The 22,950-nt window shown below is 38.9% G+C and overlaps 1 protein-coding gene across 3 annotated transcripts in view; it reads right to left on the bottom strand.

The window, feature by feature from the left end:
- Nucleotides 1–14,402: 14,402 nt before the first annotated feature.
- Rbms3 (RNA binding motif single stranded interacting protein 3) overlaps nucleotides 14,403–22,950 on the bottom strand; it is a 765,138-nt gene continuing 756,590 nt past the window's right edge. For all 3 annotated transcript variants that reach the window (XM_090351790.1, XM_090351792.1, XM_090351794.1), the window contains one exon: nucleotides 14,403–19,653. In XM_090351790.1, the coding sequence (XP_090207916.1) occupies nucleotides 19,647–19,653 (7 nt within the window). In that variant the 3' untranslated portion in view covers nucleotides 14,403–19,646. The remainder of the gene's footprint in view (nucleotides 19,654–22,950) is intronic.

Here is a 22,950-nt window from a genome sequence, read left to right as displayed (position 1 = left end):
TTGTTATTCAGATAGGGTTTTTAGTTTTGACCTGCAAAGTCAAAATCCTCCCATTTAATCCTCTGGGATACCTAGGACCATAGACGGGCATCATAATGCCCAGCATATTGCATTTATCTTCTTTGTTGCAATAGAGTTTAAATTCAAGGCCTTGAAATTGCTTGGCAGTCACTCTACCAGTAGGTCCACACTTCCAGTCCAGTTTTTGCATGGGTTCGTTTGATAGCAGCTCTCACTTTTTGGCCTGGTCTATGCCTCCACGGAAATCTTCCTATTTTTTTACCGCCATAGTAGCTGGTATGACGGATGCACGCCACCAGCTATGAAGATAGCTAGACCACAATCTTCCAGATCTCAGCCTCCCAATAGCTAGGATTGCAGAGGTAAAACAAACACAAGTTTCCTGCTCCAATGCATTTTAATAGAAACTTCATGGGAAACTCACCAAAGTAGTAAGTTTCACACCAGTTTTCAAAAGACTCCTCTTTCTATCACCATTAGTTTACTGATAAGTTATTTCCCAAAGGACAGGCCTGTGAAGAATCCTAAAGAGAGCTGGTTTATTTGCACTGAGCAAAGACTGAATTAAGGAGAAAAAAAATGTGCAATCTAGACAGATCCAAGCAATTTAAAACCTTAAGAATCCAAAGAGTTGGTACAATGGGCTTCATATATCCTACATACAGACTTCTATATAAATAATATTTTCTAACAATCTGGGGCTGTAGATGTTTTCCCTGTGATTTATAGCCTTTGTCACCAATTGTCTTGTTGTATGGCAGAAAATAGGAGAAGCCACATTCTGCGAGGTTAAATCTTGGAGTCTCTAATAAAAGGCCAGTGGACTTCTATCTCAAAGACGAGCAGCCAGAAAATACACTTAGCACAGTTAGGAAACAGGCCAGAGAGGAAAGAAAGAACAAAAACAGCACCACCAAATGAAGTCAGCTCCAATGGATTGCTGAGATCAGACATCATGGTGAACGGAGAACAGCCAGGAGACAGAAGACAGGACAGGAACATGGAAACATGTTGTGTCTGAACCAGTGTGAGCCTAAAAAGGGCCGGGTCAGGGGGTAGGGGCACAGGAAAACTACCAGTCTCATGCATTGGACTGAATGTCTAGTAACCTATCAGCCAAGAGCTTGCCTCTCCCTCCAGGGATTCAGGAACACCTCTTACCTGGGAGGCAATGGCTTCACCTTTCCTCAGCATGAAGGGAAGATGTCAGATCCTATCATTCACCTGTGACCTGATGCTCACCAGATCTGACTCCCTACTTCAGCCTGAAAAAGCACTCAACAAGTGACCTTCGGCCAACCATTGAATGCAGCCTTGTACTAGCTGTGCCTTTGGCCTCCGTGATAATATTCTTACTGTGGCTACTGAGGCATTCTCAGTGTGGCTACAAGGACATTTAATTTAGAATGCTTTCTGCTTCCTTCTTTCGCTCTCTCCCTTTTTCCCTCCCTCCATTCTTCCCTCCCTCTATTCCTGCTACTCTGCCCCCCCTCTCTCTCTGTACTAGAACTTGAACTCAGGGCCTCATGCTTTCAATTGTTTTATTGGCTCGACTGATATTCTACCACATGAGCCATAGCACCACTTCTGGCCTTTCCGTGTGTGTGGTACTGAGGAATCGAACCCAGGGCTTCATGCATGCTAGGCAAGCACTCTACCACTAGGCCATACTCCTGGGTCCTGCCTTTGTTTTTTTTTTTTTTTTAAAGACCTCCCAGATGTCCTTTCCTTTTGGTTCAAACATTGGGGGTTCACAAATCATGAAGGATAGTGTACCCTGAGCCTAAGTAATCCAGGTAAGAGAGCAGGGCTGCCTGTGGCAGGATAAAAGCAGTAGTGTTGCATGGTAAATCAGATCAAAATCCAGTCAGGAGAAAGCGGAGAAGCCACATTTTGAAAGTTTGAAAGAGCAGTCAATCTTAGTATTTTAGTAGGCCAGGGGCTGCATCGTAGACTCCAGTCTCCAAGACCAGCAGCCCGGAATAGAGCTTACACCAAACTTTTAAAGATTTTTTGGATGGTAACAAAGCCCCAACAGAAACAAAGGGTCCCAGGAGCAGGGCCACCTGGAGCTAAACTACAAAATCCATGTACATATCCTCTTGGTGTGTAAATAACATGGTTGACCTACAATTCAAAGGATGGCTTGTCTCATCGCAGGGCTTTGGGAGCTGGGTAAACAGCCAGCATCATGGGTTAGGTGTCAGGATAGTTATAAAAGCAAGGTGACTCACTACTCTTTCCCTTATTTCAGCAGCGCCATGTGTGTTCTGCTTTACATATTTTTAGTGCGCTCATGCTTGCCAGTTTAAGTTGGTGTCCTCACTCCTACATGGCACCCTTCATGGGTCTGATATTAGGATTAGGTCGTAGCCAATGGAGTCCCACTGTTGAGTTCCTTAGTTGTGACGGACGTAAAAGAGGCTGCATGATGGATCTGTGTAATTTTTGAAAGATGAATCTTTACAGTTTGGGTAATAGTGCCTTTCCTGCAGTTATCAGAAGGAATAGTAATGTCACAGATGAGTAGTAGACTGCTTCCCTCAGCTGCCCTAGTTTTCATACAAAAATCACGGGCCCTTGAGATCCGTGCGTGACTATTTTAGGGAAGAGCAGATTGGCAAGAAACCAAGTGAAATAGTCATGAAATGGGGAGGCTAGTCTGGCTGGAACCATCTTGATCACACGGTGGATAGGGTTTAAGGGGCACCATCTTGCTTTCATGATGGAGGAAGGGGAAGTCCAATTCCCAGGGTGCCTGACTGGGGCAGGGACAGGGTGTTGGACAATAGGGTACTGAACCTGTCAGTTTTACGCCTTGAACTTGGGAGGCTCTCAAATTTCCTGGGGGCCCTTCCCCTGACCGTGACAGAATTTAGGCCCAGACCAGCTTCATGTCTCCTGAGTATCTCCTGTCTCCTGGTTCTTCTTCAGTCACCATTGAAAGGCTTCCCCAAGACAATCACTGGGATAGAAGTTTTCATATCAGTAACTTGACAGGCTACCTCTTGGGCAGAGAGGTTCAGCTGGGCTGGGCTCTAAGTACAGTTTTATAGGGCTGGGTTCATGTGGAAATTGAGAACAAGAAACTACATTGCAGAAAGGGTTAACATTTTCAGTTGTAGCAGCACAAACAAGGGACAAGGAAATTGCATTTGGAGGGGCAAAGGGGAGCTACCACTTGAGATTGCAGCTACCTGTGTCACCTGTTTTCAGGAAAAAGCCTGTGTCACCTGATGTCAAGGAAAGGCCATTTTTGCCAAATGTCTACAGTGACAGACTGGGTAGAGGAAGAAAGGGTAAGAGCCATGGAATTTGACTTCAGCAATCCGTGGGAGTTGATCTGGTTTGTTGGTATTGTTTTTCTGGCTCTTTCTTTCCTCTCCTGACTCAGTTTTCTAACAGGGTTAAGTGTATTCGTGGAGCTGCAGGCCTTTGTGACAGAAGTCTGCTTGCATTCACTGGTTTTCCAATAAAGACTCCCAATTCAAGCTCTCAAAATGTGGTTTTTCTGTCTCTCATGATCGAATTACCTTATAACACTCAGAAGTAGGAGAATTGAAATGTATTACTCTGCTGTTCTAAGTGAGTACCTGTTCCAAACTCTGAGTGTCCTCCTGTGAGATCACTAAGCCTTTAATAGGGTTACCTGGGGTGTGGGATGGGCTTACCAGGGCTACATTGGCTACCCAACGGGGAGTTTAAACTTGCATAGGCAAGAACAGCAGTTAGAGTGGTGCAGGAAACTCAAGGAAGGAGGCCTGTTTGCAGGACCAGAACTTGAGGACTAGTGGGTAAGAATTTTGGAGCTATTTCATTGATTACAGTTTATTTACAAAGGTGGAAGCTGATGACTAATCTCTATGAAGTACTGTTACGTAAATTGTCATGTAGGGGCATCTCAGGAAGAACAGTCACATTCTGGAATGTACCCTGTTTGATCTGCCCAGGAGAACAGCCCCTTTCCTCTTCCTCTTCACCTGCTTGAAACCAGTAATCACCTGACTTTGAGTTAGCCAAGGATCTTAGGCTCTGAGATTATTTTCTCATCTACTGTGGTCATTTCCTGAACCACCCTGGGCAGGCCTTCTTTGAACAGTGAGAGGTTCCCCAGGTTCTGAGATCACTTTCACGTTTACTGTGGTCCTCTCCCTCCTTTCCCTATATAATCCACTAGTCACTTGACTATGACTCAGCAAAGGGTCCCAGACTCTGAGGTCACTTCCTCATCCAATGTGGTCATGTCCTGAACCACCCTGGTCATGTTTCCCTTAGACAGTGAGTGAGAGGATCCCAGATTCTGAGATCTGAGATCACTTCTGCATCTACTGTGATCTTGTCTCCCACCTTTCCCTATACAATTGTCTTCTTTTCTCTTTTTCCTTCCCCTCTGTCTCTGCATGCCTCCATTTTGTGCGGGCCTGCAGTTTGTTCTCCCATAATAATCTCTTTCCTTTCTGAACCATGTGGCAGATTTCCTTTCCTATGAACCTTACATCGGGTGCTAAGAACCTGGGATAGGACAAAGATAGGATTCGCTGGATTCCCTCCTTCCTCTTGTCTTTCTAAGAGTCAATCCAACTCCTTAACTACCCCCCCCCGCGCCCCCACCTTGGAGCAAAGTGCTGAAAGCTGGAGAAACTCCACCTTGGTCTGTCTGCTCTTACCATTGCTGGCCTTGCAGATACTACACCAGTCCTCTCTACTTCTGGTGAATGACTCTATGAGCCCTTAGCTCTCTGTCTCTCCAGACTTGGTACCACTCCAAAAGGTTCCTACCCCTCCTTGACTGATCATTTCCCTTTCTGGAGACAGCTAAACCAGGGAATCTGGCCCTTAGTCTAGCAAAGAGTCTGGGGATGAGTTGGAATGCTGGCCATTTCCTAAGCATTTAATGCTCACCAGACCCTTGCCACTCTACATCTAAGCGACCATGCCTTCTCCATGTTCCTGAACTCCCTCTCCTACATCTTGCAGAACTCTTCCACCTCATTCCTCCTCCATGCTCATGGACTCTCTGCTGTCACACTCAAGCTGGGACATTCTCTTGCAATGCTGCCTTCTCTTGTTCGATATTCTCCTACTCAGAAATCATCTGAAGGGCCCCTCTTTTTGGTTTGTGCTCTCCAGAGTATGATGTAGGCTGGGTCCCCAGAACCCCACCACTCTAGGTTCCCTCTCAAACGCTAGCCATTCTATGTTTGAAACCAAATCTAAAACCCAAAGAAAAGCATCTGCTTAAATATTTGTCCTAAGCACCAATTTGATCATTTGTAATCACTAACCTAAATATAGTACTTTTGACCCCACTATATTTTGACATTTGTATAATTTCTTCCAAAGCAATGGTAAATGGTCAGTGTTTCCATATGTTCAGGTTTTCTTTGTCTGCCCTTCTCTATCTCTTTAAGCCTTCACCTCTGCCTCCCAGGCATCTTCCAGAAAGGTAACTCTTTTTCATACAGTTCAATCTCCTCCCTCTCTCCCTCCCCCCTCCCCCTTTCCCCTTCTTCCCCTCCCTCCCTCCTTCCCCCTTTCCTCCAGAACACCCACACTCTATTAGAGTATGCCCCTTCCTTTCTGCTAGTTTGCTTGTCTGTCTTCTTGCTTACTCAGTCAATCTCTGCCAAGTTTTCTTACCATCATGACTTGTTCAGAAATTCACCATCTTGGCTACATCGTGGGATAAGGATTGGTCTGACCCTTACCTTTCCACCAAGCTTGCTTCTCCATCCCAATTATTCTAATGTGCCTTGCTAACAAAGTTGCTGTGTTTCTTCACAGACCCTGGAAATGGAGGCCTGACCTTCTAAAGTACTTTGTTAGCAAAAATGTTTAAAGATATTGCTGTCAAAAGTTTGGGGGTTTTGAGTTTTCCTTGTTTTTTTGTTTGGTGCTGCCTGTTATTCTTGTATTTGTCACACGATTCTATCGTACGGTGTGCAAAATGTATTTTGCCACTGGAAGTCCTGAAAATTTATGGCCTATTTTCTTTCTTTTTAATCTAAGCACATTGTGTGTGTGTGTGTGTGTGTGTGTGTGTGTGTGTGTGTGTGTGTGTATAAACATGTTTAAGGTAAATTCAATGTAATACATAAAAGCTGTCATAATGGTATAAAATTATTTGCTTTTTGAATATAAGCTAACAATCAAGTGAGCTTTTGTTAGAAGGTAAAAATCTTCATCAATGAAAGCTGTGACATGAACTAATCTGACAAATGACTCTGCCCCCTGCAGCCTGATTGTAGGTGGAGTAATAGTTAATCTCTCTTGAGGCAATTCTAAGATCACCTGTCTCCACAAGCGAAAGGAAAATGCCAGCAGTTTTAAACTCAAGCCAGGAAAAAAGGATATCGATGTAAAATCAGCATTTCATTCTTTATGTCCACCTATGAAAATACTTGTGCACTATTAAGTTGGTCAAGTTTTTAATATGTTTTTCAAGTATGTAAGCCACCTTGGATTCAGAGCTGACAATGGTTCAGACTTCAATAATAAAATGCTATATTCAGTTCCACATTTTTAAAACTCTCTCATGTCCACTGAGTTCTGTTACAGATTTTCTCCCTTGCAGTATCTAGCCAGACTTACAGGGAAACAACTCTGACAAGTATTTGTTGGTCAACTCTGGACAAGTTATAGATAACCTCTGCTTATTATTTCTATTGGGCTCCTTGTTGCTTTAATTGGAAATGAAAAGGATTTTTGTGTCAAAGACTCATTTGATCTGAGGATTGCAGTTCAAAGCTAGCCTAGGCAGAAAATATCCTCTGAGATTCCATCTCCCAATTACACAGCAAAGGGCCAGGCTGAAAGCATGGATCAAGGGACTCTTATCTCTAATTAACCAGCCAAATGCCAGAAGTGCACTGGGCTCAAAGTGGTAGAGCATTATCCTTGAGTAAAAAAACTCATTTAGGATGATGTCACATCCTAAATGGGGCCATTTTGTGCCTGGCCTTTCAAAATTAACTAAAGCTGGGATATCAAAAGAATTAATGAACATATCCAATATTCGTACCTGTCTTCTAACTGGACAGGAACTTAAAATGAGTCTTAGCCTCAGGATGGTTAGCTTCTTGGATCTCCCATACATACACTGTAATCTAGATAGCCACCAAGGCCTCTTGTCAGGGCCTCTTCACCACTCCAATCCAGCCTCTGCTTCTGACTGCTTATTCCTAACCAGTCTACTATGCTCTCCCCTACCAGTGGCCAGATATCATTGGTAGCTAGAGACACTTTCCACCAATCCTAGGATTGCCTGGAACACAGACAGGAACTAACCAAGCCATCAAATCTTTCATTTTCTGCCCTAAATCCTTCTTTTTGCCATTTGTTTTCTCTCTAATATTTTGTTCTAATTATTCAGCTCCTGCTCTGTAAGGTTTCTCTCAGATTTCATCCAAAGGCACATAAGAGTGTTCACCCTCAAGGCACTGTTGCTGCTTGTTGCCTTCTTCCAGACTGGAGAGTAATGTCACGTTCTACACCTGATGTTGATGCCCCTTGCCAATAGGAACTAGGCAAAGAGAATCATTGATCATTTCTAACTCTCAAGTCCAAAATGTGTGCTCTGCCTGGAACAACGGCCCCCTTCCCTTCCTCTTCACCTGCCTGAAACCAGTACTCACTTGACTGTGATTCAGCAAAGGATCCAGGGCTTTGCAGTTACTTTCTCTTCCACTGTGGTCATTTCCTGCCCATGCCTCCCACAGAGTGAGAGATTCCCCAGGTTCTAAGATCACATCTGCATCCGGGTCTTGCCTCCCACCTTTTTCTTCCTCTTTTCTCTTCTTTCTTCCTGTCTGTCTCTGTGTGCCTCCACATTCTGTGGGCCTGCAGTTCGTTCATCCTGCAATAAACTCTTTCCTGCCTGAAGCAGTGGAAGGCTTCCCTTTGGTTGAACTTTACACACCCTACAGAAGCTCCATGAAATCACAGGGTGAAAGTTTCAGCAAGTGTTTACTTTAGTATAAGTGGGTTAAAAGGAGGAGACAGGGAGAAAAATACTTCCTGCGCCTCATGCAGGAAATGGGAACACATCTTGATGTTTCAAAGGCCAGCAACATTGTTAGTCTTATTTTCACATATAATCTTCATAGGCTGCTAACAGCCAGTAGAAAGTCTAATTCAGAGTACATTATTGTAGATGTGAAATTCAAGGAAGAGTTACTCTAGGAACGGCTGGTTGATGTAGTGACTGGCAGAGTGTGTGGTCTTTCTATACTCTGATAATACCATGCTTCTTAATTATAGTTATTTATTCTATTTACAAAACCATATTAATCTTATGAGTGTGAGTGTGGAGGGGGGCAGTACTGGAGCCTGAACTCAAGAGTCCTTTCCCTTTTGCTTACTTTGTTATTGCTCAAGGCTTGTATTCTATTATGGAGCTAGCTACACCTTTACTTTTGGCTTTTTGTTAGTTTATTGAAGACATGAGTCTTACAGGCTTCTCTGCTTGGGCTGGTTTCAAATCGTGGTCCTCAGATGTCATCCTACTGAACAGCCTGGCACTAGCACAGGCATGATAAATGCATTTTTGTAATGTGACTATATGCTATTTAAAACTTAAAGTTAAGCTAGGTGTCATTGACTCATGCCTGTGGTTCTAGCTGCTACTCAGGAGGCTCAGATCCGAGGATCACAGTTCAAAGATAGCTTGAGCAGGAACATCTTATCTCCAATCAAATATTCAAAAAAGGTGGAAGTGGTGTTGTGGCTCCACTGGTAGAGCACTAGCCTGGAAGTAAAGAAGCTCAGGGACAGTGCCCAGGCCCATAGTCAAAGTCTCAGGACTGGCAAAAAAAAAAAAAGTCAAAGTTACAACCCAAGTAAACAGAATAGAATGAAGCATTGAGAATGGAGGGGGCAGGGGAAGAATGTCAGCAGACAATGCACAGAGCTGAATGTATGTATTTATAGCCATTATCTCCTGTTCCTTAGACTTTTTCAGATCCTTATAAGGCCATTCATTTTCATAATTCTAGTAACAGTCATTAAGCTTAGAAATATTTATCCATAAAACCTGCTTTCTAGCATAGCTATTTTTGTCCCCTACATCTCTTGATACATATGTGCTTCCTTCCTGTCAGTTGAAGTGGATCAACAAGATGTGGTATTTATACCCAATGGAATTCTATACTGCTGTCAGAAAGAACGACATCACCCCATTTGTAAGAAAGTGAAAGACTTAGAAAAAATCATATTAAGTGAAGTAAGCCAGACTCAAAGGAACATAGGCTCAATGGTTTACCTCAGTTGTCATCATCAGTAGAAACCTTGGGCTCTCCTAGCAGAGATTTGCAATAGAACAAAACCTAGATACATAAGGCATATAATATGATGCTAAATGAAAGGACCTCTAGGATATAGAAACAAAAGCCATATAATGAGTGATTGTTGTCCTTAATGTACTATGTTATCTCTCATCTCTTTTGCTGTCCTTGGTTATCTCACATTATTACAGTATTTCACCTTGTTAACTGATATATTGTATATATGCTTATTTGGTTATTTGAAATTGGATAGGGAAGGGGGGAAAAAGATGAGGGGCAAGGGGAGGGGGAGGGAAATGGGGACCAAGACATGAGAAAGGGTATCAATGTGTGTGAAGTAATATACCTTCTATCTGGTGAATATAATGTAACCCTTCTATTAATTACAATAAAAGATATATGCAAAAAAACTTAAAAAAAAAACCAAATGCGTTTCCTTGGCTTGAGGTTTGCAGTTACTTCTATCTTTAGTTATTCAATTCTCTTTGCCAATGATGGTGATGTAGTAGTCTTCTTGAATTATTAACACATGCTTCTCCATCAGTACTCACCTTTTCATTGATACTGCCTGGGTCTCAAGGAGACCTGGGGGTGTATTAATGAATGGGATGATGAGACAAGATCATCACCACAAATTCAAGGTCAATTTTACTTTTATATCTTTCTCCTGTGATTTAGATACTGATGATTTCATGCCTGATATTTGTGTCCTTCAGGATCTGGACTACAAACATTACCAAGAAGCTTAGTGGTATCCTTACTGGCTTGCTGTTTTATCCCCTTCTGCTCCTCTTAGCTACATTTGCCTTTAACTCTCAGGAGTTAACCTGCATATGAATGTTTTGTGCTTTAGAGGAGAACTTAATAAAGGAAAATTAAAATTATGCGTAACATTTGGTTGTCTTTATAATTCTGAAGATTTTACCTTTACCATAATTATCTATTTTATCACCATAACTACTCTGATAAATTAAAAAATACAATTTGATAAATAAATTGCAGCTCAAAGAGAAAAAAAAATATTTAGCAGATAGTATATCTAGTCAGAATGCAGTATCATTCCACTGTTTGCATTGTCTTTTCCCCAATACTTTGTAGTCTAGCTTTAAGAATAAAATTGTAATGGCAAGTGTCAGATATTAGAAGTTACTCTGGGTAAATAATGTATCGCTTCAAATCCTACCAGTGGATTCACTAGTAGGAGAAAAGTCTGATTTTTGCTGACTAGTTTATTTTAAATCTGGATGCTGTTCATACCAGGGAAATTTTGCTAAATCATGTGATCTAATCATACATCACATTGAAAACATGGCCAACATTTTATCTTGTATGTCTGCAAAAGATGAGTGATCATAATAAGAGTTGCTATTAAAGGTACAGACAACCAGAGATGACAAATTCCACTAATTTTGTTTTCCATTTAAATGTCCCATGATTTGTGGAGTGAATATAATTCATTCTGCTAAGAGGATGAACTAGAAAGCAGCAGAGAGAATCTAGAAGACTCACCATCTGAGTCCATGAGAGAGATCTACATTCAGACCAAGAAATCCTTTTATCTACTTTGTAATATACCATGGGAGAGCCAAACATAACATCCAAAAAGTTCTCTGACTTATTTTCTGCTAAAATTTTGTCCAAAATAAGTATTACTAGAATATAGCATCTATGTATTCTAATTATTAAAATATTTATGAAATGGTTGTATGGTAGGCACTGCTGAAGGAATGAATGTTCTAATGAAAAGTTATTCCCGTTTCCTTGATCTATGTCTGTTCCTTCCAGAACAAATCAAAGACAAGCTCAAGAAAATCTTGAAACAGTAAGTTAAAACTCAGATGGAAATTTGAATTGTGTTGGGCTTCTATGACCAAAGTTACTAATATGGATGTCAGACACCCCTCTGCTACAAGAGCTACAGCTCAGGTACAGTGAGTGAAGGAAAATGTTGGAGATGGAAAACATATGGTAATACAAAGTAAATTTGCCTTCCCAGCACTGCCCATTTCTAAAGAGCACATATGAAGATACATTTTGAAAATCTGAACTTTTTTTTTATTTTGTTTGTTGTTGTTTTTGTCATCCTTAGGCTTGAACACTCATGGTCGGAGCACTGTCTCTGGGTGTGTATGTGCTCAAGCCTGGAGCTCTACCATTTGAGCTGGAGTAGCATTTCAGGCATTTTTTGAGTAGCTTATTGGAGATGAGAATGTCACCGACTTTCCTGCCAACTTGACTTTGAACCACAATCCTCAAGGTCCTTAATCTCAGCCTCTTATGTAACTAGGATTATAGATGTAAGACACTGACACCCAGCTAGTATTTACTTTTTATTTGTTTAAGGTATACTCTGGTTCTTCCAGTGTAGACTCACAAGTAGGTTTCCCACCTCCCTAAGCCTCAGTGGAAAATGAAACACCCACCTCAGGGAGCTCTGATGACCAGACCTCAAGCAGATGGAGTGCCTAGCAAGTCAAGTCAGAATTTGACTCTGAGTGAGGATCAGTAGTACAGAAAAAGGTGAGCATGCTCGTATGAGCTCTCTTACTTTGCTGAGGTTTTTCTTTTATTAAATAAAATTGCTACTATTGCTACTTTCCAACTTCTTAGGGGCTCGAGAAAATTCTTAGTACAGAGACTGCTCCCTTGTTCTCTCTGAGAATTTAAATAAAAGATAGTTTGGATTTTATTTTTATTATTGTAGAACATCTGAAAATAATCACTTTATGATTATCTTATATTTCACTTTACCATCTTTAGTAGTTCTTACCATCTCGTAGTTTTTGTGATATGCATAGCGTAATTATTTTTACACTAGTAAAAAACAAAATAAATAAGGTAACATTCTACAGAAACTTATTGAAAGATGAGTGATAAAGCTGTTTGTGTCCCTTCAAAATTTATATTGAATTCTCACTCAGTATTAAATCCTGTTGCCCTCATTAAGAGTAATGAAGAGGTGAGACATTTGTGAGCAGATTAAGCCATTAGGGTTAAGCCTTTTGAATGGGATTATTAAATAAAAGGAGTGGTTGTTTGTTTCCAAGACAAGCCATGTAATTTTGAGGGGGGAAATGTTAGTATCTCTCTTGCATGTGGACTTGCTTATTGAGTAGGTTCATTCACTGGGAAACCCATAGATAAACAGGACAGATTAGAAGGGGGCAGGGCCTCTCAGCAAGGAGGAAGAATGGACTGCAATAAAATGAGAAAACTGAGTAGAAACTCTGTAGGTGTCTGAAAGCATATAAGCATTCTCAACCCAGAATGAAATGGGGTAGGCATAGCCAAAAGTCTGTTACTAAAGTTCAACCAACCCAACAGGTGCATATATTTGAATTACCCAATTGAAATACATGACTTAGAGAAAGAATGTGAACTCCGTATTTCTCAGCCCAATGAGAAACTTGGGGAAGGGCTCCTCAGACACCGTTACAGTCTGACTTTTACAGCATTTCTTGTTTGCAAATCCATCTTTTGAGCTTGAATGCAAGGCTGTGTTTCTCACAAGGTAAGAGCTAACAAAAGGATCTTGTGTGCCACTTTCATCACGGAGGACATAGTCACAGCCCTCACTAGGGCCCTCGATCCTGAAATTCCCAGACTCCAGCAGCAGGAGCAATATATTGTCTTTACCTATAAATCATCTCCTCCAAGGCATTTTTTAAGCTAGCAGCATACTTATTCATCTAATTTGTGTTTAACAGTTTACGACAGAATATTCCTTGGCCATTGAATGGGAACTGCAAGCTTGTTTGTTAAATTCTAGACCAGAGACATAAAGTTTTGTTTGTCTACCACAGTCATTCTATAACTTGAAGAAGGAACACTGTTTTCAGTTGCTTTGGTAATCTTGGCTGAAAAACAAACCACAGGGGTCAAAGAAAATTTCTTTGTTGTTACATAAAATCTAACCTTCACACCAACTGTGTCAAGTAAATGGCTGATATTAGTTAAGCATGCCTTGAGATAGGAATGGGATAGTCACTGAAATCCTTAGGATAAATAAGAGATCTAGGAGAACTGGGAAGAGCTAACGAGACCCACTCTACTCCCTTTACTGTTTACACAGTGACTTGCTCAGGGCCCCTCCATTTTCTGTTGTATTTTCTTTCTGGAGTAAATTCTCTGAAGAATTCTAGCAAACTTCTGGATTAAATAAAACATACAGCTCAGTCCTCCCTCTACCCTTCCACAACTTTCCTAAGGAGCCAGATAAGTTCAGATAAATACAACAGTCAGCTCGATTGATTTTATTTCCATTTTTTATTGAAAGCTTCATCAAAGAAAAACAGAAAATTAAACCTAACATCCACTGACCTACAGAAAGCCCAAGGAATAGGGGAAATGGCATTTTACTGTGATACAGATGGGAAAAAAAATTAAACAACACCATAGAATTACAGAACTTTCCATGACAGTCAAAGGCAGCGTTACAAAAATGCTCTTCAAGGAAGGTTAAAATTGATGTTGCCAATTTCCATGAAATTGAAGATGGCCTGAAAACAAAAACAAATTAAAGAAGCTGTGTCCACTAGTCTTAGAGACAATATCTCATGGTAAGTAAGTTCACTTGGATTTTGAAGATTAAGATTCCAATTTTCTTTTTCTTTTTTTTAAAATGAATGGAAGCATTGATTTTTAGAATAGAGAAAAATTGATATCAAATATCTCCTTAAAATATTTTTAAAGTTCCCGAAAGGTACGACAACTTCGTTTTGTATATTAAGAAGGAGGACACAGCATCTTTCATCACAATCTAAGTCCAGAAGGTTCTAAGTACAAATTATAATGGTAATGTTACACTCTGAACTTATTTAAATTGTGATCCTAAGGATATATCCATTGGAGTGTCAAAGTCATTCAGCCTTCACACAGTAATGTAAAGTCAGAAAAAGAAAACAATCCACGGTTTTGTTTAGGGCCAAGACTTAAAAAGTAGGATAAGAGTGAAAATTTAACCAAGTACTACTGTTATATTCTTTTAACAGCAACTGTGGTTTTTTTTTTATATATATACCGGTTTAAGTTTCAGTAGAGTGAATGAAAATGAAATTGCTTTCTTTTGAAGGCAGCCAAGTTTTTAGCTATCTTTTTTATAATCAGCAAGAATACAACCAAATCTTAATTATTTGTGGTGGATGGGAAAAGAAGCTCATATGTTATCAAAATTCAAGAGATATGACATGAAATATTAATTTTATTAATGGTTTAAAATTCCCCAAAATCAATTGTTATGAAGGAACCGATCAGCCCAATTTGAATTGTAGTTCCATTTTTTTCTGTCACTTTTAGTATGAAATATTAATGGAAAGAAACACATTCTGAGACTAGTTATTTACTGGAAACGAGCAGGCACATCCACAGAGGAGTCAAACAGCCCTTCAAACATTGAGAATGATTGCATTTCTTCAAAAGCTGGGCATTAGAACAATGTTAGGAACCCTTGAGCCTCTGTTCTTGGGGTTGGTACTTCCTGTAGACACTGAACATTAGCTCCTCAGCTTCAGCCTCACACCTTCCTGAATGAGGAAACTTTTCTTCTTTTGACATGTGAATTTCCCACTCAGAAATACACAGCAGAAAATGCTAAGGAATAATCTTTTTTTTTTTTAGAATAATAAGCATCTGTCTTCATGTTGGGGTATAAAAGCAGACAAACTGATAATCCATAAAAGACAGCTATGGATCCAAAAACATTGAATGAAGGGACCAATTTTGTTCTAGGATCAATCAACCTATTCCATATGTTAAAAATGAATCAGACATAACTATCTTCCAATGTCAGGATGGAGGCCCTTTTTAAAACAAACTGATTACTTAATGAAATCGCAGAGAATCCACAAGTCTGTTTAAATCTCATCAACCCTTCCCATTGAGGTGAGAGTCTGTTTATCCTAGAGAACTCATTATAGAGTCAAAGAAACCCAGAAAGCAAAATCTTAATCTTGCTCCCACTGTGTCTAAATTAAAGCAGATCAAGATTTTCTGACAGATTTGTATTGTATTTACAAAGGTTGAGTCTTTAACTGTACTGAATGTCATCATAAGTGGGTGTAAATATTGCTCCCTTTCTTAATTTGAAACCATGTAAAATATTTATCAGCAAAACCACTGAAGAATTTCTCTCTGCTTATCCGCTTATCTGTATTCATTCATACAATTAAATTAGGAATGAGATGGAATGTGTTTTAAATCCACTGATATCATAATCTCTTTAGCCAAGTCCCCTAGAAGTTTCCTCAGTCGTGAAGAATTGAGCATTTTCTTTTCATTGATGGGATTTTAGTCCAGTGTCAAAATATATGTAGATACATAATAGACATTCCAATTATAACAATTATTATTTTTTTAGTAGAAACTAAAAACAAACTATGGTGTTGATCCTATATCAACTGAAAGGGATTTTAAAGCAGTTTTGCAGTGGGGTTGGTGATGTGTTCTCTGAATGGCGAGACATTCTGCTCCATCCAGCCCTCTTGGGCTCAGTATTCCATCCCAAATGGAGACATGTTAACAGTATGCTGTTTTCCTTTCTTCTCTGGGGCCCAAGTGACTCTTATACCTTCAAATGTAGGTGATCTGCCCAAGTCACAAGAAGAATGAACTGAAGTGAAATATGGGGATAATATGTTGAGCTGTTGAAATTTACCAAGTGAACAAACTAACCATGGCCAAATTGGAGTCAGGGCTAAGGTTTTCTTGAGAATATTAGGAGACTGGCAATATTCAAGTCATGTCAGCGGGCCTGGGCAGACTGTTGCCAGACTGCTGACATTATGTTTATTCTTAGAAGCCATTGCCCTACATCTGGAGCTTTCCAATTACCTGATACTACCTTGATAATTATTAAAAGAAATTTATTCTTATACAGAATTTACAACAGATGGATGAGATTATCTATTTGGGTTTGTGGCTTTAGCTTTTTTCCTCTAATGTGTCAACTAAGACTTCTCAACTCAAGTCAAAAAGAAAAATTGAAATATTCTAAAATAAATGCCTGAAAAGTTAGTGAATCAAAAAATCAGCTTGAATTAAAAACTGGATTATAGTTCTAAATAAGATTAAAATCACCTTTAAACTACTGTAGGCTAGTATTCTGATGTCTGCTTGTATGGGACAACATATTTTATTTTGTTCTACTTTTCATAGAATGTAATTCAGTTTACCTTTTGATACTTTCCAAAAATTTACCCAGACTGGACTCTTGAGAACAATCCTTAAAATATAATGACAAAAAAGGCGAAGGGGATTTGAACATGTGCATTGTTTTTTTTTCTTTTTGGCTTGAAATACTTTATAAGATGGTATGATTAAAAAAGCCGAGCCAAACAAACACAAAACACACTTAAACGCATAAAATAACAAGCGTGATATCCTTTTGCCTGAAGTGGCCTAAAAAAATTGAGATTGCTGAAATTTCATAGTTGAAAAAAATGTTTCTGACTGTATAAATCAATCAGCAGTTTGAAGTAGAAACAGGAAGTCACCTAGGCACATTCGTCAGCCACATGGTAGCTACCTCTGAGCCTCATGATTGATTATGTAAATGAGACTTTATTTGTATCACATTAACATATGCATTTGGTAATTTTTTTTTACAGAAACAAGAAAACATGTTGGTTTCATAGCCTAATGAATTATGCCCAGGATACCCCTTATTTATACAAAGAATTCTGAGAGTGAAAAGGAGACACAGGAATGATAGTTCCCACACATGGTTTCTTCTATCTCCTCTAACATGGGGACCAACTTTTCAAAGTGAAAACTTAAGCACCATCCTTGTAATTCATGGAAAGCTGCAGGATGCAACAGAAGAATGTATAAATCTAAGATGTTCTCAAAGGAATGGGAAACAGTGAGCCTGGCTATAAACAGCTGGATTTCTCTGTAGCACATGAGATATTTTCTTTTTCAACTAGCCGGATGACAAACATATGGACTCAGTTTCTGGGCCTGAACTTTCAATTTATGAAATTGTGAATAAGAGAACCAAGGTCTATTTAAATATTGGCAATGTCATAGGGCTGGAATTAGTGTTTAGACCTCTACCCTGTTTTCTTTTTACAGTTCAGTTCAGTGCATTTCCCTCTTTCTTCTGGACTAAGACATGTTTTTGTTTTTTAAAATTTTGTATATATACAATATGTAAAGAATTTCACCCACTGGACTTAGGTATTTTCTTCAAAAAGCAATTTTAGTGGATGGTTCAATTAGCACAATTTTGTTCCATTGTTTTTAATTACAGGTGCATCTGTTTATATTGAACATGAATTGGATTTTAAAAAGTAAAGCTTTTTTAAAGGGTAAATCAATTGAATTAATTTTAGGCAAAATTTTGCACTCTTCTAAATGCAAATACCTCCTTTGGCTTTAATCAATAATGAACCCTAATTCTTTTGGTTCTTGTTGATACTAATCATACTATTTCTTGATTGTCATCTAGCATTTTAAAAGTTTCCTTATGTTCCATTTAGAGAATCTTCCATCTCAGTGGTTCTATAAACCTCAGACAATTAAATGAACAGTATAGGTTGCCAATCTTTTGGAAATACCTAGATATGAAAATATCTTGCCAAGAGGCAAGAACAGATCACCTGTCTCCAGCTGCAGAATTAAGGAGGCGATTAATGGCAGATGTTGACAGTGATGGAGTTCAGGAAGAATTGTTACCTATTCAGTGAGACCTTCTCAGGAGACCACTTTCCATTTCCCACAGAAGCACTAAGCTTTTCTCACAAACAACACTTCTGTGATCTTTATGACCATGTGCACTTTGAAATGACTAGACAATCATGAAAATTCAACTTGTTGAACAAATTGGACTATTAGTGGCCTTCCATACAGGTTCAAATAGGAAAGGGAAATGGACGGAGCCAGAGAACCCTGCAGAATGGAAAGCCTCTTGATTTCTATCCAGTGATATCCAGACTCTTCAAGCTGGAACTGCTGGACTGTGGTAGATGGAAGGGTCTGTGCTGACAAATCGACATTTAAAAAAAACAAATAAAAGAAGTTTTTTGGAGTATGTACACCAGTGGAAGATAGTTTAAACAAAGTAAAAATTTGACCAGTCATGTCAGTAAAATACAAATTAAAAGAAAAAAAAGGAAAAGAGAAAAGAAAAACAACCTCTGTCTTCTGGACTGAATTGGGCATCACTCCGTCTTTGGTATAAAATAGGCCATCCATAGGCTGTATTTGTTCACGACCAGGAAAGACTACAGAAATTGTCAACAATTTCTCTATCTATTGCTTTTTTTGTTGTTTTTTTTTTGTTTTTTGTTTTTGTTTTTTGCACTTTTTGACCATTAAGCTCCTAGCTACTTAATTTTTTAATGCTCTTAAGCTAAGTTTTGCAATGTGACAAGCAAAGCTGACTAAAAACTTTGTAAAGCTCATAAAAAAGACTGCAGATAAAAAGCACTAATGCTTTTGCTAGCAATCACGCTTTGTAAATAAAAAAAATCTGCATTCTGCCCCCCAAACACGCATTATTTCTAATGCAGTTGTTTTTTTGACCAACGTGAATAATTTTAAAGACATTTAGCCTTCTAAATGTGTGTCAACACTTTAGACAAAGTTCATGAGAAGTCCCAGTATTTCCTAATTCTTGAAGTTGACATGGTTCTTTTTATCAACAAATTTTCTTCAAATGAAGAAAAACATTTTCTTTCAAACTGTACAGTTTTTTTTTCACTCTAAAAACTCATAGTCTTAAAGTTCTGTACCAATTAACTGGCACAGTAATTCAATTCTTTCTTGATTTTTTTTTAACAAGACGTTGACAGCTTGCCTTGAGCCTCTGACGTCCTTAAAATTAAGGCAATTAAGATTCAAGATAAACCTTACCTAAATATTCATAAGAAAACAAAAACAAAAATAAGCCAACTCAGTAAATTTGAACAGAAGGGAAAAGGAGAGAAAGAGTAGCTTCATTTCTGAGGAAGACAATTTGTCTTCATTTCTGTGTGTCCACCTCTTGATTTCAGGTCCTCTATTTAAAAAAGAAAAATTTATCTACACCTTCAGGTAAATTCTGAATTCAAATGTTCTTCCAGGTAAAACATCCACCTTTGATGCTTTTATTTTTCTCCCTCTTCTGGGATAATTTTTTTTTTAATTAAGAAAAAAGAAAGGACGGCAAAAAAAATAGCTGTCAGACCACATGAAGGAACCATTTACATAGCACATAAAAACTTTGTTTCCATTGAGTAAAGTATAAAATTAAAAAAAGAAAAAGCCTTCCATTGATGCCTATGCAAACTGGAAGCCAATTAACTTCTTATTCAATGAAGTTTCTTCATTCAAGGCAGTTTCAGATGGACATTCTTCAGTTCTCTTTTATGGTCTGTAAAGATAATTGAGTGATAGTAGTTATTACTTTGAAGCTGCTTCAAAACCTCACCAACTTCTAAAATACCAACCTCAGCCAGGTGTGGTGTCTCACATCTTATTCCAGTTACTTGGGAGGAAGCTATAGGAGCATTGTGATTTTGAGGCAATAAGTCAATGAGATCTATCTCAAACACAAGTTGGGCTAGGTGATTAACAGTTGTGATCACAGCTAACCAGGAGACAAACAGAAGTAGGAGTAGCCCAGTCAGAAGCCAGTCATGGGTAAAAATGTGAAACCCTATCTGAAAAATAAAAGAAAGCAAAAAAGGGCTGGAACACAGCTCAAGTGGTAGAGCACTTGCCTAGCAAGGAACAATGAGTTCAAATCCCAGTACTGTCAAATAAAATACCTTGCCCTTTCCTCTTTCACTACAAAATGCTAATGAAATAAATTACTAAATGAAAGGATCTCTAGGATATGGAAACGAGACTTTTATCTTGTGTGATTGTTGTTCTTAATGTACTATGTTATTTCTCTTTTCTTATTGTGTCCTTTGGTTAATCTTATATTGTTACTGTATCTGACTTTGTTACCTGGTATGTTGTTTATACGTTTATTTGATTATTTGAAGTAGGTATGGAAATGGGGGAAAGCAAGATGTTTGGGAGGGGGTGGGCGGAAGGAAATGAGGACAAAAACCATGAGAAGGGGTATCAATGTGTGAGAAGTAAGGTACCTACTACCTGGCGAATGTAACTGTAACTCTTCTATACTAAATACTGCAATTTTGCACAAATATAAATTCAAACCAGAGAGCTTGCTTATGTTCAAAATCAAGATGAACACACCAAAAAGATGTCATTTGATTCTAACACCATATACAGTATAAAATGTACACACAATGTACCTGGCAAGACACCACTCCTGGGTGGTGTGGTTTCAGTGTTCAGGGGGGTTGGTCTCTTTAGTATGGAGATAATAGAAATCTAGTGACAGGTCTTTACAGGATTGCTCTTATAAGGGACTGTGGCAATTATTTTGGTATCAGTTGGAAATTGTTTTTAACAAGCCAATTCCTCCTGAGTCTCTGTTTCCTGCCTGATTACAAGATCCTTCTAGCATGTTCTTTCACAAAGATTCCATCTGCTGAGGGGACCTTTACCAGAGGAGAAACCCATAAGACTATTCAGTTTTATATATTCCACCTCTGCAACTAGAGCTAAGTAAATCTCTTTTCTTGTACATTAGTCAGAGTCAGTTATTTTATTGTAGAAACTGGAAACAAATCTACATGAGCACAGAACCTTGTTTCTAAGGTATGGCTTATGTTACATCTGTCTCACAGATTTTTTGAGTAATTACCAAACATTAGCTTAGCTATCATGGAATTCATCAACTCACTCAACCTACACATGATTCTCTACTATATATTTAGATGCCTGGAATATATGTTTTTTTCTTCTATTTCACAAGAATATTCACATAAGTCTTATTGGTCCAGAAAATAATAAAAGTCAGGTAGCTCTTCGTTGCTGATGCTCTGTCAATATTACCAAGTACACTAAGTGCATGTGGATTACATGCCAGTAATCCTAGCAACCAAGAGTCTGAGATGTGGAAGATTTGAAGTCAATCAAGGCAATAAAGTTTCCTAGATTTTTCCTCCAAAATAATCAGCAAAAAATGCTGAAATCCAGGTTCCAGTGGCTCATATCTGTAACCCTAGCTACTCAGAAGGCTGAGATCTGAGGATTATGTTTCCAAGCCTGCCAAGGGAGGAAAAAACTGTGAGACTCTTACCTCCATTCAAATCTATCCAAAAAGCCAGAAGTGCTGTTATGTCTCAAGTGGTAGATTGCTAGCCCTGAGCGAAGAAAGCCCAAGGATAGTGCTCCAGCCCTAAGACCCTGAAGTCCCAGAACTGGCACAAAATTAACTATGCTGGAGGCATGGCCCAAGTGCTAAAGCACCAGCTGAGCAAGTAAGCCAAGCAAGCACAAGTCTCTGAATTGAGCACTACTGCTGTCATTAAAAATAAGGAAAGAAAAGTTAGTGCCATTAGCAAAAAACAAAAATAGCAACAAAATTTCTGAGAACAAAGGCTCTATTTTCCTACTATCTTTGATTCTCTTGGAGTGTGGAAACTTCAGACTCTGTTTGTCATTATAAGAAGTGTTTAAGTGTGCAATTACCTATGCCTTCAGACACTTTGTTAGCCTGCACCTCTAGTTTAGGCCAACCTCTCCACCCATGTATAACCACAGATGAGATTTTAGTGGGTATTCTTTTAGTCTTCGTTCTTTTGTTCTATGTATGTTGAATAATTACAGAGTTATGCTAACCAACAAAGGAACTTTAAGGTACTTGTGGGCACTCTTCCCTTAGACACAGGATGACAGAGACATTTTGCAGATTCTTCTGATACCCAGTTGCTCAATTTAGTAACTAAGGCTGGGAGTTGCTGGGTATAGAAGCAAAGGTTTCCTAAGGTGTAGGGCATATGGATGACAGGGAGTGGTTAAGTTTCCACCAACTCTGCTCATAAGGCTGGATAATCCGTCCTTGGAATACATCTGCCCCAAGCAAATGGATGCAATTTTTTCAAATGCACACACACACACACACACACACACACACACACACACACACACACTACACATCTAAAATGGTCTTTAGAAATTTCTCCTCTTCCTAATTTGCATAAGCCATTATATGAGCCATTGTGGCTTCTTGAGAACCTAATTAATTTGTTTCAAAATCATGTAGAATTGACTATTTCAATTCTTTAGAAATGGTTGACTACCTCCTCTTTGTTTCCTTCCCTCTTGCATTTATGAGAAAGTACAATTTCTTCTAAGAAGAAATGCAATTATAGCTCCCAAGAGCTACTAGCAACAATAAAGGAAAGTTTTATGAATGGTAGTCACGAGAACTATGGTCAATATTTTAGCTCCTTTTCTCTACCTTTGCAAACTGCACTTATACTTCATTTGTTTCCCAATCCTACTATGAGAAAAAAAATAAAACACTACTTTTCTTGGTTTTATGCTTTCGTGTTTTATTCCTATTTCTGTCCATTGTTCAAGTACCTGAAAGATGGTTAACTCCACAGTAGCTAGTAAGTGAGAGGCATATTACTCAGTCAGGTCGTTAAAGCCCCTCTTTGGGTCAAGTGTTTGATGTGCAATGAACTCAGAAGTATATCAGTGTTTATGTCGGGCACTGGTGGCTCACACCTGTAATCTCAGCTACACAGGAGGCTGAGATCTGAGGATCACGGTTCAGAGCTAGCCAGGGCATGAAAATCTG

The sequence above is a fragment of the Megascapheus bottae genome, chromosome 18 (genome assembly GCF_031878675.1).
Source record: "Megascapheus bottae isolate mThoBot1 chromosome 18, mThoBot2.hap1, whole genome shotgun sequence".
Taxonomy (NCBI): domain Eukaryota; kingdom Metazoa; phylum Chordata; class Mammalia; order Rodentia; family Geomyidae; genus Megascapheus; species Megascapheus bottae.
Note: the sequence above shows the minus strand (reverse complement) of the source record. Positions and strands in the feature narration are given on the sequence as shown.